The following is a 14,188-nucleotide window of genomic DNA, read 5'->3' as shown; positions in this document are numbered from 1 at the left end:
TCAGGGTCACGGGCGTAGCGTGCTGAGCCAGGTGTGGTCGGCCATGTATGTTATTGCACTACTGAGCCAGCAATAACAAGTACCGGTGTTTTCACTGCTGATGGACACATTTCGGGCAGATCACGCACGCTGCATGTTTGACAGTACGACTTCAAACTCGATTTGGGGGTATATCTGGGCTGCGCCAAAAAGCCAATATGTCGAAGAGAAACAAATTCCACCAGAAACCAATTCCGATCAACGTCATAAATCCATGTCGCCCCTCCAATGCTCGTCCGCGCTGATTTCCTGGTACCCGAGACACAACCTCCCGAAAATGCTCCAAACAGATCATATCCCTCAACGCCATCGCCATCTCCAAATTCCATTCGCCACGCCATTTTCTTTTGCTCCCGACCTCGTCTACTTCCCGTGTATACATTAAAGGCCTGACCCCGCGCCTAGCTCGCTATTTTGACGGTTTCACGTCGTGTCAAGTGAATACAAAGACGCGTCAAGCGTAAAGGGCTTGCCAGCATCCAACGAAACATCATCCCAATTCGTGAACTCCGCAAACTCGTCGTTTCCAAATCCTTGTCCGTTGCTCATCTGCATCATAGTGTCGACATCGGTTGCGTCGAGGTTCATGTACTGATCGCCACCAAAGGGCGTCCACGTGTCAAAGCCCATGTCCAGCGTGACATTGAGCGCGACACCTTCTGAAACATCACTGCTTGGATCCGACGCGGTGCTCTCCTTGCTTGTGCTCGAGTCGGGCGTGTCATTAGGCGTAATGGACCGATACACGCTCATGTTGGAAATGGCGCCACCGCCACCACTCTCGAGGAGTCCCAGGGTCGAGAAGAGATCTTGCGGGTCGATCGTCGCTGCTGACCAGGACTGATCCATTGCCTGTGTGTCCATCTGTGTTGTGTCGACAATACCATTCGTCCCTTGGTTTGTCTTGGACGATCCGTTTCGAGCAGCAATGTTCTTCATCAAGTCGCCAGATTTCGGCCCTGCCGTACTTCCCTGTCTCATCATCGTTGAGGATTGCGAGGCAGGAGTTCCTGCAGGGGTTTGGGCCTGTTTGGCGCCATCCACCCCGGCGCCCTTGGGCTGTCCATCGGCATCAATACCAAGCACCGTAGCAAGATTATCCGCTGCGAATTTGAAGGGATCCTGATATGGCTTGGTGTGCTCCTCGTCTACATGCTGTCGTCGAGCTTCCTCAGACGCAAATCCCACGATGTTTGACTCGCATCCCTTGTGAGGGCAGGAAAAGTGCGGCTTCGCCGGCGCCTTGACTTCCGCAGGCGTTGCCTTCTTGACCATTTCCGCCGAGGTCTGCTTCGACACCTGAGGTGACGAGCTGTTACTTTGTGTGGCAGAGTTGGCTCCACTTGCCGTCATCTTCGCCCTCTTCTTTGCTGGCAGCTGAAGGTTGTCCTGAGTCACAGTCGGCTTCCCGATATACGTCGGTTGACCAGCCGGAGACTGCGCACCGATAGGAAACGGTGGCTGCGCTGTTGTCGGTGGTGGTGGAGGCTGACCACTCTTGCTTGCTGTTCGCCCATGCGCTTTCGGAGGTCCAGAAGCTGCCTGCTGTGCTGGCTTGTCGTTATTTGGCGCAGTCACGGAAGCTTGGGCAGCTTGCTGCGATGTCGTGTCCGGCAAATTCTGTTGGCTGGCATTCTTCTTCAGCGCTTGAGGATATGAAGCAGCCAAGTCCTTCGCCATGCTTTCCAGCATGCCTCGAATACTGTCCACATCCTCAGACTTGATGGAAAATGTGTCTCTCAAGGTCGTCATCTTGTCATCAGTAAATTGCCGCAGTAGTCGGTTCCGCTAACGCCTTGTTAGTATTCTATGTAGAAGTCATACGCAGCCTGGTGAGTAGATGACTTACCTGCTTGAAGAACATCCTAGCACGTGCATCATCGCGGGTAAGACTGTACCAGCGGATCAGAGCCTTACCCAGTCGGCCCATTTCAACAGTGATGTGCTGAAGCTTGGCGCCCAACTCTTGGTGTTCTTGTGGGGTCATAGGAATATCCTGCAGTTGTACATTGGAGAAGAGCTGATATTCCTCAAAGCCCATGGCACGAAGATGCGCCGCATCCTCTTGTGTCTGCGTCGGCGCCTGATTCTGGGCTGCGTTAGAAGCCGGATTCTGCTGCTGACGACTTCGCAGCATTGCTTCGTACTTGGCTCTGCTTTCCGGGCCCATCGCAGCGAGTTGCTGAGGTGTGAGGTTGGGAAGCCCTCCTAGAGGAAGATTAGAAGCGCTTGCGGGTTGCTGCTGTTGACTTGCTGGTCGCTGGACCACTGAACTTGTCGCAGAGCTGGCATCAGTCATGTCGTCAGTGCTTGGCCGCTTCAGTGGGTTCTTCTGCGGTGGTGCGGGCGAAACGTTTGGCTGGGGACGACTATTCGCAGCCTGCTTGTTATTCTTGGGGGGACCCGCAGGCATCGGTGCGTTGGCAGTCGATGCAGGAGGCTGCGCCTGAGGCCCGACATTGCTGACCGGAGGCACTTGGTTTTGCCCGGGCATCAGAGCCTGTTGAGCTCCAGGCACAGCTGCCTGGTTCTGGCCTGGTTGGGCTTTGCCGCGCATCTTCATATGTATGAGCATCTGTCTGATGCGCTCTTCCGGCCAACCTTTGAAACGTTCGTGATTCTTGGCATTTTGCATCTCCTGGGGGGTGATGACGGGCTGAGGACCTGTAGTCCCAGGCATGCCGGGATTCATCGGAGGTTGCTGCACCAGACCTGGGGCTCCAGGACCGACAGCAGCAGGTTGAGCTGGCATGTTGTTTTGTTGCAAAGCACTAATCTGAGCTCGGTGCTGCTGCTGCTTCATTACGGCTTGGAATTGAGCCGTCTGGTAGTTGCCAAGCTGCTGGATTACCGTCTGAGATGCATTGTTTTGCGTCAGCCACTGCTTGAGCTGGGCCCACTTCTTGATCTCGGTGGGCAATGCCGATGCCATGGTGCTCCGAATCTGTTCCATTATCTTGACTGGAACATCCATGCTGTCCATCACCGTCATGGCCTGCGGCGGGGTCCGGCCGGCTTGGCCCGCGCTATTCCTCAAGCGCTGCAGGAGAAGAGCCTGGTTCTGGGCGTTCATGGCGTTGGTGACGTTGGGAGGTGCAACATTGTTGCCAGCCTGAGGGAAGGCAGTGATGGGGTTGGGCGGCGCTGGTTGCCCCGACTGTGCAGCGACTGCAGCCGCAGCGGCGGCATGATTCCGAGCCTGCATGCTGCGGACGTATTGCACAAGGATCTCGTTGAGCTTTTCAGGAGGCATAGTTTGGAGCTGTTGGCGCTTTTCTGGTGGCAGTGTTGACATGAACTGAGCTAGAATCTGTTGGCGGTTCATCTGGTTCATAGGTTGCTGCTGCTGCTGGTTGCCGAACTGCGGATTAAACCCAAGCCCAGAAGCAGCATTGTTCTGACCAAGGGGCGTTTGCCCTTGACGGACCGGGGCGTTGAGAGTGTTCATCCCCTGACCTTGTGAGACGACTGTCTGGTTGTTTGGCACTCCAGCTTGACCCTGCATTTGCTTTTGGGCTTGGGCCCTGATTTGTGCTTGTGATTGCGCAGCGGCTTGGTCCATCTTTAGCTGAGCCTGGTTCATAAACTGTTGCTGTTGCTGTTGTTGCTGCTGCTGCTGCTGTTGCATTTGTTGAGGTCGAGCGCCCTGGTTGCTCGCTGCGTTGGGTCCCCCCATATTGCTGCCCATGGGCTGTGGTGTTTTCTGCGGATTCCCGGGAACCACCATCTGTCCATTTTCTTGCGCGATGAGTCCCGCCTTTTGCTGGCTCATTATGCTTTCCGTTGTGAATGGTCCGAATTCTCCATTTGGACCGGGGATCTGCTGCTGCTGCTGGCCCATCTGTCTCTGTGCTTGTTGCTGCTGCAACTGCTGCTGAGCCTGTTGCTGTTGCTGTAATTGTTGGAGCTGTTGTGGCTGAGCTCCGGGCTGAGATGTTTGCATCGTCATAGGCGTCGCGTTGGCGCCTGCATTCCCGCCCGCAGCTGCCCGCATGCTCTGTATGATTTGTGTCTGGAAGAAGTATAGTAGAGGATCCATCCCAACTCCTTGAAGCTGCGCCATCTGTTGTGGGCTCATTCGTTGTTGTAGCACCATTCTGAGATGATTCCGTTGTGCTTCGGAGGTCGAGTTGAGCTTGGCCACTGCCATTTGATGCACTCTGGACCGGTCCTGTGGTGGGATGCTGGCAAGAGTCATTTGGAATCCGTTCGGCGGCCGCATCTGACCAGGCCCACCCATCTGCAACGCTTGCTGGTTAGGGTTCATGCCTGCTAGTGCCGCATTGTTCATGCCCATGACGGCCTGTTGCTGAGGCTGTTGGGTTTGCTGCTGTTGTTGCTGAGGCATCTGAGCAGCCTGCATCTGCTGCTGCAAATGCGCGAACCCTTGCTGGGGCTGTCCGAGGCCTCGTCCCATTTGCATTGGATTCTGCTGCTGCATGAGCAGTTGAGCCTGTGCTTGTGCTTGGGCCTGAGCTTGGACCGCGGCTTGGGCGTTGAGACTGTTCTGTAGACCCTGCTCGTTTTGCTGGCGCTTTCGGTATAACTCCTGGATCCTGCCACTGAGCTTGGCTTCATAGGTTACCTTCAAAGCTGAACGTCAGTGAATGTGCGACACGTCAGCGCGGCGTGCTGGAGACAGACCTTGTCTGGAGAGTTGAGAAATGCCTCTCGCTCGAAATTGAGACCGTGTTGCAAGAGAGAGTGGGTATCATGCTGTGGCATGGCAAGGAAAGAGCTGCTGATTCTGTGGAGGTGTTAGTTTGTCATGGTAAAAGTCGATGCAAAATGCAGTGCTGGGTGTGGAGCGACTAACAGAGCTCCAGTTTGTGACAACCGCTGGTTGTCTGAGACTTGGTTCTGCCATCCATTGGTGGCCGGCCGGTTCTGGATCTGCTGCTGATAAATGATGGTCGACAGCTGCTGCTGGGGGGGACGCGCGACTCTCATGCCAGCTCCTCCTGCACCACCTCCACCCATGTGCGGCATTGCAGCGGCCATGGCCGCTACGAGAAAGCTTGTTGACCAAGTCTGCTATTGAGGGAGACGAATCCGCCGTGCTTGTGTGTGATCCAACACAGCGTTACCACCCGAGTCCTTGAAAGGACTAACGGTTCCGTGGGGGGCTCGTGGTAGGCCGCCAGCCGCCAAGTCGACGATATTTGTTCGAATGGACGCTGGGCGAGGTCCTGGTGACGTCAAATCGTGTCATACGCAGCAGCCGAGATCAGTCCATGCGAATCGATGCGTCAAACTTTGCGCGTAGCCACAGCCGGAGTGGTGCACAGGAAGTCCGGGACTAATCAAACGTCGGTAGCTTCGGACTGAGGGGCCGTCCTTGGGAGAAGGGTCTCTGGTTACAGGCTGCTGGTAGTGTTTGCGAAATGATGGAAGACTCGTGGTACGAAAAGGTGGCGCGACCGGGGTTGCTTCGCAAGATGCGTTGTCGTCGAACGAGGGACCTTGGAGCTATCACTGGAACAGCAGCTGATTGCGCTTTTGGTCACTGGTCAGGCTATTACGACACGGTGTAAACTGCAGCGAACGTCCAGGATTGCCTAGGATGCGAGGCACTGTCAAGCAATAACGTCAGTAGGTGGCTCGGAAGAGGCTAAACACGTCTGTGATAATAAGCAGTTGATGAGCACTGCGAATGCCGGCTTGCCTAAGCTTAACCTGCAGTGATGATTGTGCAGCGGTTGTGCGCTTCGTCGCCGTGACGCGCGAACAATGGGGGAGCAGGATAGCGGGGAGGTGGCCGGCTCACATCGAGAAGCAAGATCGTGGTGGACACGGACAGGCGCGACGACGGGACGGAGACGGCGTAATGGTGAATGCGGCAGATGCGCGCTTGCAAACTCGAGAAGCGGTCTGGGAGACAGGTTCGCCTGGTCGTCGAGGCGCGTGTTGCGACGACAAGGTGGTATGGTGTAAAGGCAGAGCGGCAATGGAAGAGAGCAAAGGAGCAACGATGTCCAACATGACAGAAGGAGACGAGGGTGGGCTCCGGTGGAGCAAGCCTCTCTGCCTAGAGCGTCGCCCAGGCAGTGGTGTGTGGGTTCTGTGTCGTGGGCTGGCCGGCTAGGGTGACAGGGCGCCCGCCGCATGTACTGCGTTGGGCGCGGCACTGTGGCCATTCTTAAGGTTTGTGCTCAAGTCCCGGAATCCCCCCCACACCCTACGACAGGCATCGTATGGTTTCTCCTTGACCTGCATCCAGAGTCTGTACTACTAAGCGCCTCACTGTCCCCAACTGACCGCCGGCTTTGCAGCCTTGCCCTGCCCTGCCAGGTGCTCGTCTGTCACCCTTGAGCTGCGTGCACACCGCACCGTCGTTGTGGTCAGGAAGAACCTCCAGGGACTGCCGGCCGTCCCCTTGCCGCCAGCATGGTGATTGGTGTTTCGCGGCAAGGAGCTGGTGGTGGCCTTGGGTTGCGGTGAGGATCGTCCTGGGAGAGGACGTCGTCCCTGGCATGGCATTTGCTTCAAGGTTGGCGGGCAGGGCAGGGTAACAACCTTGAAAAGCAGTGGCAGGACTCTGGTCCGCCCACAAGATGAGCTTGGCGATGATGCACGCGTTCCTGTGGATGCTGTCCGTCCTGCCTGACGATTCTCGACCATTTCTGGAAGAGGCACACGCTCTACACGCGCAGGTCACCTCAAGCAATCCAGGGAAGAATGTGGCCTCATCTGTCATTACAGCCTACTCTCCGGGACAGCTTTCATGTCAAGATGATTGTGTGCCAGCCTGGAGGGAATGGGACGTGTTGACAAGGGGATATCATGCTTCCTTGATCTGCTGGCCCTGTCGCGCATTCTCAGACACAGGTGAAGACTACGCTACGTAGGTAGTGCTTCTCGCGGGCATGCCTTCTGCGCTTGAGCTGACCATGCTATCTGAATTACGCACTCATTATCGGCAGGGATGCCTTCAGTAAACATCACTCAAAATGTGCCAGGTGCTCACCTCGTGTCGGCCATGCCCGCAGCCTCTCGCATCCTTGCGACAGCATTGCGGGAAGACCCAGGCCATATGAGCCCTTTATCAAGACGAACCATGCTCGAATGTGCAAAAGCGCGTGTGGCGATGCTTTCGTCCGGCCGAGCTGCCTCTCGGCAGCCGGAGGCACTCGATGTTGGGCTGGAGGTGTTTAATAAGCACCACAATTATGCCAGCCACGTCAAGGGACTGGCATTCAGGCGACATGGGTCGCAGCACGCGCAACATCTGGCACCGCAACCACAACGAGACTGGGCAGCGCCATCTAAACCCGGCTGGACCACCATGACCCTGCAGCTGTCAGTCCCTCTGGTCTGTAGGGTAGTAGCGCATCAGGTTTTCGACGAGCAAGACGACGCGTGGCCGGCTTATAAGCCAAACACTCGGCCAGCTACGTACGTTACCCACTGTCCTCAATCCTCAATTCTCAATTGCCCTCCTCGCGTTCTTGCCTGAGCTGTGGCTCATCCTCCACAGGCCCACCTCGAGTTAACTAGAGCCGGGGCAGGAGAATGGTGGCTGTCTCGACGGCACTCCTAGCTCAGAGCCTCGCAAGCGCCTCCCGGTCGCATGGGCCGGCCGATCCTCTACTGTGGCGGGGCGCTAACGACTTTGAGAAACCTATCATCCACGGCACAAAGGGACGAGGACGACCTGCCACAGCAACCTTCTGGCTGGCTCCCGGGCACAGCAATGCAGCAGCGCCGCATCTTGGGCCATCTGGGAAGACATTGATTCCCACGGTACGAAGCGGTTTTGAGATGGACAGACAGGCAGTGGTCAGTGTAAGTACTGCGTTGATCATGCGCCCTCTTTTATTTTTCCAAATCATGGAAGCTGTACTGTTGACGAGCGATGGAAATCGGACCCCTGTTCCTCAAGGCCGCTGCACATGCCACTCAAGTCTGCGAGTATCTGACTCAAACTCACACTTTGGTGTATTTGAGGTGCCGTGACATTGTTTGGTCTGGGCATATCCACCTGTTTTCCACGGTTGGCCGGAGGCATTGCAATGTCATGCTCCGACCATCCAGGCACCCTGATGAACCCTGGCCGGGCCTAGCCTCGTCAGTCGTCTCACGCCGAGCCCTGAGCCACAACGCTCTTCGCCGCGGCGACACAAAGCAGCACAGCTGGTTGCTGCAGAGAACCGCCTCACGCAACCACGTCAATGGCAGTTTTCGAAATCCAGCAGCAGGTGCAATAGTAAGTGACTCGTCATTAATGTCCCTCGCGTGCTCAGTCTTTTCCCGCCAACTTGTCGGCCCTCTCCACCTTCATCATTACATCAGGACAAAAACACAGCAAGCAGGTCATACTACAAGCTCGCAGGTCGACCGTCGAATAGACAGCTTCCGATCTTGGCCTAGCAATGGCATGGACAAGTACCGACACCAACGAGCAGAATTGGCCACGTACAAGGTCCGTTAGTCGCAAGGCATGGCAGCTGGTCAGTCTTACTGTACGTCTTGCACCTGCGCACATGGTTGTTGTCCGCTTCGTGACGGACGGCGACTCCCCGGCCACTGCTAGCCAGGGTCCTCATCCCTCAGAAAAAGAGCCCGAGTAATGCCGAGACCAGATTGACTGAAGGCATTTTCATCTGACTACAGTACCATTCACCAACTGCCCGCAGATGATACCTACTGGTGTTTTGCGGCACTCAATTGTTGGCCATCGCCTTTGTGTGTGTGCGTGTGTGCGTATTTGAAGACGATGCCGGGATCGACAATACCCTGCCCAGAAACCTGATGTGGCGCGATCTGCAATGCTGGTCCACAGTCCCAGCCAAAGTCGTTACAGTACACCTGGGCATACTTTACAGCTCGTTGTGAATCCCTCGCTCACACAGGACAGCATGATCGTGGGGATAACATCTCGGCCGCGATGCACGACATTTGTGCGACCGACCCGTGCAACTGCTTCTCCGCAGCCAGTCTGTACACCCAACGGCGTCTCAAACGTGTTTGGCGGCGGCAGTTACTCCTTGCATGTATCAGCACCCCGATCTCATTCACGAACCCATGCTTGCGAGCCCCACGTCAGGTTTACGACAACCGCTCGAAACAATCTGCCCACTGCCCACTGCCCACTGCCCACTGCAGCGAGAAGGGATCAGGGTCCCGGGTGCTTCAGTAGCTCAGGGCATGCTAACATTGCTTTTCTGGGCATTTGTTTGGGGGTTCCTCTGTGCCTTTGTGCGCATGGTTTGGCAGAGTCGTGTTTTTGGCCGTGATCTGCCCAGATGCCTAAGCACGCTCAGTAGCGTACGTAAGCGCATCTAAAGGGACGCGTAGGTAAGCGTACGCTGAGGTTGTCCCGTTGAGGATCTGCAGCGTCATGTGCGATGCCGCGCACACTCGCTGTGGCAACCCAGGGAGGAGGGTCACGACTTGTGCCAGAGGCTGGCGCAGATCAATGCAAAATGCTCAACTTCAGCGGTCGCCCACCACGCCGCTGCTAAGCCTGCTGCGCACGTCCCCGGCCAGATGCAGCGAGTGAGCACAGGTACAGCTTTCAATGGGCAGAAGAGTCATGAGCACCACCACCACGTCGTCTTCGTCGTCCTACTCCTCCTCCTCTTCCTCCAACAATAGCCAGGCAGCCTCTCCACGCACCGGCGCGAGCCGGCCGGAACAAGGAAACAAGAAAAGGGCATGCGCCAGCCAGTTGGACGGATGGCGGACAGTTGAGGCGCCCCGTGAGAACCTGTCCTGCCACTCGCCCCCGGCTATGCCAAATAATGCCAGGGCCCCCTTGCCTCACCAGGGTCTGGAGGGCCCGAAGGGGGCCATGCCCAGGCCACCCATTGGCTCAGTCTTGATGGTCACTGGGTGCACGGGAGCTGCCAGGTTCTCCAGCTTGTACACCGTGGCCGGCTCGTCGTTGTTCTCACTGTACACAATGTCTCAGTTGTTGCGTGGGGTTGCCATGGTACACATTATGGATGGGCCCAAGTCCAGGCCATTTCTGGATCCCCCCAAACGGCCTGCAGAACGGCCACTAGCACGCACACACCCACCAGCCAGTCAGCAACTCCACGGTTTCGTGACCCATCCAGCCCAGTCTGCCTTTTAGGGCGGTTTTTTAAGGTTGTCGATACAGAGACAATCAGCGAGGCTGATCATTTGAAAGACTGGCAGTGGCAAAAGGGTCCCAGATTGCCGCGCCCCGGAGGAAAATGGTCGTCTCGGTCTTTTGCGTCCTCGTCCGCTAGCAACGGCCCGACCAACTCAGCCCGAACGGCTTCAGGCACGGCGGCCGGCCACGAGACGCACAACTTGGGCCGCCACTGGGGCCATGCTGCTGCAACGACGTGTGCAGATATCACATGGACGAGGAGCAAGTCAATTTCGAGCTTCTCGACGCATGCATCCAGCAAGTCAGGTCGCTGAACATCGCGAGGCGGCTGGGCAGCTTTCGACAGGCCTGCTTGAACCTTGGGCCCGACTCCCGGGGTCTTGCTTGGTTTGATCTCTGGCATATTGTGCACCGTGATTGCACACCTGAGCATCATTCGCAACCTCGGCACTCCTGTTCTTGCCATTGTTGAGCTAGGCCCCTATGCTTCCGATTGAGATTCCAAGTTGCGCTCCTGTTGTTCGCCCAGGTGAGCTGAGACGAAAACGTACCTGGATGCGACGCCTTTGCATCAACCGAAAAGGTGTCGTGTCGGCGGAGCTGTGCCCAACGGGACTGAAGAATGTCTGCCGGGCTTGGAACTTAAACGGATGCACGTAAATGTGTATTGTGCAGCCAATGCAGTGCCCTTGACATGAATGTGCTCAGACGGGCGATCATGGTCGACTCCATTGGGAAGGCTGACAAAACACGACTGCCGCCATGAGGGCAGGATCGTTCGTGAGACCCATGCCATGCCCACGGCACTTCTTCTTGACACCACTCGGCTGGGGTGTGTGTGCATGGACGTGCGCCACGCCAGTTTGTCGACGTGTTGGAGTGCATTCTCTCTTGCAACGAGCCCGGCGCGCAACCCTCTGATACCGATCGACATGACGCGAGTCTTTCCGCACATAAGTCATTGGATTGCAGCATCATTATCGCTGCATCATCTCACTGTGTCGTCTTTGCAGGGGCCAAGGCCGCCATATGCGCGAGGGTCTCTGGCGCTTGCACACCTTGGAAAGAATGATGTGTGTGCCCCATGTGACTTTCAGCTTAGTCCACGCGCGACACACTCGTGATTCACCGGCGGGCATCATGACAGGGCGACATGACGCCTTTGCCTGAAGCCAATCCGTTTGAGCCACAAGACTATGGCGGGCACTTGGGATGTGCCTGGATTTCCGCAAAGGCGAGCAGCATTCAGACCTCGAACGGCTCAACCGCAGCGGCACTTTGCACATCTTCTCATCCTCGCCATCTTCGGTCTGTCATCCATGCTGCCTCTGGCCGGAACCGCCTCCAGTGGGGGAAAGCAGGTTCGACAAGCATCCAAGACTGACAGCATGGGCTGCTGCATTCGACCGACTTGGTCAGAAACGAGAGAAGGCACTCATTCACGCCTCTGATGCTTGGTGCACAGCTGCGCTGGGGATTCTAGCATACAGCCGAGACATGCGGCGGCTGGATTCGGCGTGTGTGTCTCTTGTCTTTCTTTAAAGGCTAGAGCTTGTGACGGGGCTCTGGCACAGAGTGAGGCGCAAGTTCCGCACCAACCGCTGCAGACGCGGGCTGGCATGAGACTTCGCTGGCAAGAATCGGCACCAGCGGTGAAGAGGAAGCGAAGTGCATATGTCGCCCAGTATTTTGCCTCAAGTCAAGAAACTCCCAGATAGTAGCGGTCAAAGGCCAGAGCTTCCTGCATACCGGCCAGCGACTCGCAGTGCAGAACAGCGCACAGAGTGGCGCTCTGAGGACCGAGAGCACTGTTGGAATGAAGGAGGGGATGATGGATCGCCTGGTGGTGGTTCGGGTGCCGGCGGAGCTCCACACCTGCGGACCTGCCAGAACCTGCCGGGCGGCCCTCCCATGCCACGATAAGATAACGAGCCACTATGCCGCGATGAGCTTAGCGCCAGCCTTTCCCCATCGCCTAGGCCTCTTGTTGGAGACTTCCCCGCCATCGACCAACCCAGCCAGCTCAGGCCCTCTGGAGACAGACGTATGTCGAATTGTCCTTTGCGCCTCTACAACCGTCCCGGATGCCCCCTCGAAACCTGGCTCTCCGTTCCTGCAGCTTTCAAAGACCTCTTGCAGCCCTCCGTGCTCCCCCTGTCGTCTACTTTCGTGCCGCACACAGCTTGGGCCAGCGACCACGGCTCGAGCGCCGCCTCGTCACTCTCCCCCGGCCCCAGACTCGCCTTCTATCCACGCCGAGCTTGAGATCCAAAATGGCCCCTCCTCCTAAGGCTGCCCTCGACTTTCTTGACTTTGTCAATGCGTCGCCCACTCGTGAGTTCCCCCAAGCATACACATCACGGCAAACACGAGCCCAAGTACTAGGCCGGAGCCGGACTACTGACACTTTGGCTAGCCTACCATGCCGTTCAAGAGGCCATCCACCGCCTCGAGGCGGCCGGCTTCACTGCTGTCAAGGAACGCGACAATTGGTCTTCGACCCTCCGCCCCGGCGGCAAGTACTACATGACCCGCAACGCCTCAACCATTGTCGCCTTTGCCATTGGTGCCAAATGGAAGCCTGGCAACCCTATTGCCATGATTGGCGCCCACACGGACTCGCCCTGCCTACGCCTCAAGCCCGTCAGCAAGAAGTCTGGCTCTGGCTTCCTCCAGGTCGGCGTCGAGACGTACGGCGGCGGCATCTGGCACAGCTGGTTCGACCGAGATCTGTCCATTGCGGGCCGCGTCATGGTCAAGGACGGCAAGGGCAACTTTGCGCAGAAGCTCGTCAAGGTCAACCGTCCGATAATCCGCATCCCCACGCTCGCCATCCACCTCGACCGCTCGACCAACTTCGACCCCAACAAGGAGACGGAGCTGTTCCCCATAGCCGGCATGATTGCCGCGGAGCTCAACCGCACTGGGCAGGCCGAGACACCAAAGACTGAGGAGAAGTCCTCCTCAGAAGAGTCCTTCACGCCCCTAAAGGAAATGAGCGAGCGTCACCACCCATACATCCTTGAGATCGTGGCTGAGCACGCCGGCGTCAAGGTCGAGGACATCGTCGACTTTGAGCTCGTCCTTTACGACACCCAGAAGTCGGTGCTTGGCGGTCTCAACGAGGAGTTCATCTACTCTGCCCGCCTGGACAACCTGAACATGACCTATTGCAGCGTGCTTGGACTGATCGAGTCTCTGTCCGCCTCGAGCCTCGATGACGAGGCCAGCATAAGGCTGATCTCCTGCTTCGACCACGAGGAGATTGGCTCGACGTCCGCCCAGGGTGCCAACTCGGATCTGCTGCCCGCCGTCGTGCGGCGGCTGTCAATCCTCGCCGGTCGCGGCCACGGTGACGCTGCCTCCGACAAGTCCTGGGAGCATGTCACCAGCTCCGACCCAGACATTGACCTGTCCACCGCTTTCGAGCAGACCATGGCCGTCTCGTTCCTCGTCTCCGCCGACATGGCGCACTCTGTCAACCCCAACTACGCCGGCAAATACGAGTCGAACCACCAGCCTGAGATGAACAAGGGCACTGTCATCAAGATCAATGCGAACCAGCGCTACGCCACCAACTCCCCGGGCATCGTGCTCCTCCAGGAGAGCGCCAAGCGCGCGGGTGTCCCGCTCCAGCTCTTCGTCGTCCGCAACGACTCGTCCTGCGGCTCGACCATCGGCCCCATGCTGTCCGCCAAGCTTGGCGTGCGCACCCTCGACCTGGGCAACCCCCAGCTCAGCATGCACAGCATCCGCGAGACTGGAGGCACCCACGACATTGACCATGCCATCAAGCTCTTCTCCTCTTTCCTGTCGCACTACACCGAGCTCGAGGCCAAGATCTTTGTCGACTAGAAGCTCAGAGTGAGAAATCAGCGGAAATAGTACAGATGCATCCAAAAACACAACAACATCCACACAATAAACATACTGCTCGAAAAAGAGAGTCACCACAACTCAACATTGTGTTAATCATGTGTATTTAATTGCTGTGTTTTTTTTATGCTCCTTGGTCTCGTGAAATGTGTCTAACGTGGAACAAGTGGCTGTCCTCCATGAGTTTTGCCC

General features: G+C 57.0%; 3 protein-coding genes across 3 annotated transcripts; 2 read left to right on the top strand and 1 right to left on the bottom strand.

The window, feature by feature from the left end:
* Positions 1–462: 462 nt before the first annotated feature.
* B0I36DRAFT_358512 (uncharacterized protein) lies at positions 463–5,040 on the bottom strand (the record flags this gene model as incomplete). Its single annotated transcript, XM_046157980.1, has 4 exons — positions 463–1,827; positions 1,889–4,624; positions 4,684–4,786; positions 4,856–5,040. The coding sequence occupies 4 exons, from the start codon at positions 5,038–5,040 to the stop codon at positions 463–465; spliced, it is 4,389 nt and encodes a 1,462-aa protein (XP_046019389.1).
* Positions 5,041–7,860: 2,820 nt separating this feature from the next.
* B0I36DRAFT_312607 (uncharacterized protein) lies at positions 7,861–8,618 on the top strand. Its single transcript, XM_046152527.1, has one exon. The coding sequence runs from the start codon at positions 7,895–7,897 to the stop codon at positions 8,468–8,470; it is 576 nt and encodes a 191-aa protein (XP_046019388.1). The 5' UTR covers positions 7,861–7,894; the 3' UTR covers positions 8,471–8,618.
* A 3,775-nt stretch (positions 8,619–12,393) lies between these two features.
* On the top strand, positions 12,394–13,975 carry B0I36DRAFT_233391 (peptidase M18; the record flags this gene model as incomplete). The annotated part of the gene is made up of 2 exons (XM_046149229.1): positions 12,394–12,454; positions 12,537–13,975. The coding sequence occupies 2 exons, from the start codon at positions 12,394–12,396 to the stop codon at positions 13,973–13,975; spliced, it is 1,500 nt and encodes a 499-aa protein (XP_046019387.1).
* Positions 13,976–14,188: the final 213 nt, after the last annotated feature.

The sequence above is a fragment of the Microdochium trichocladiopsis genome, assembly GCF_020744255.1.
Source record: "Microdochium trichocladiopsis strain MPI-CAGE-CH-0230 chromosome Unknown B0I36scaffold_1, whole genome shotgun sequence".
Lineage (NCBI taxonomy): Eukaryota > Fungi > Ascomycota > Sordariomycetes > Xylariales > Microdochiaceae > Microdochium > Microdochium trichocladiopsis.
Note: the sequence above shows the minus strand (reverse complement) of the source record. Positions and strands in the feature narration are given on the sequence as shown.

What these genes read in the sequence shown, in the direction of transcription:
- B0I36DRAFT_312607 (XM_046152527.1), top strand. Translation starts at nt 7,895, where the DNA reads ATGGAAATCGGACCCCTGTTCCTCAAGGCCGCTGCACATGCCACTCAA.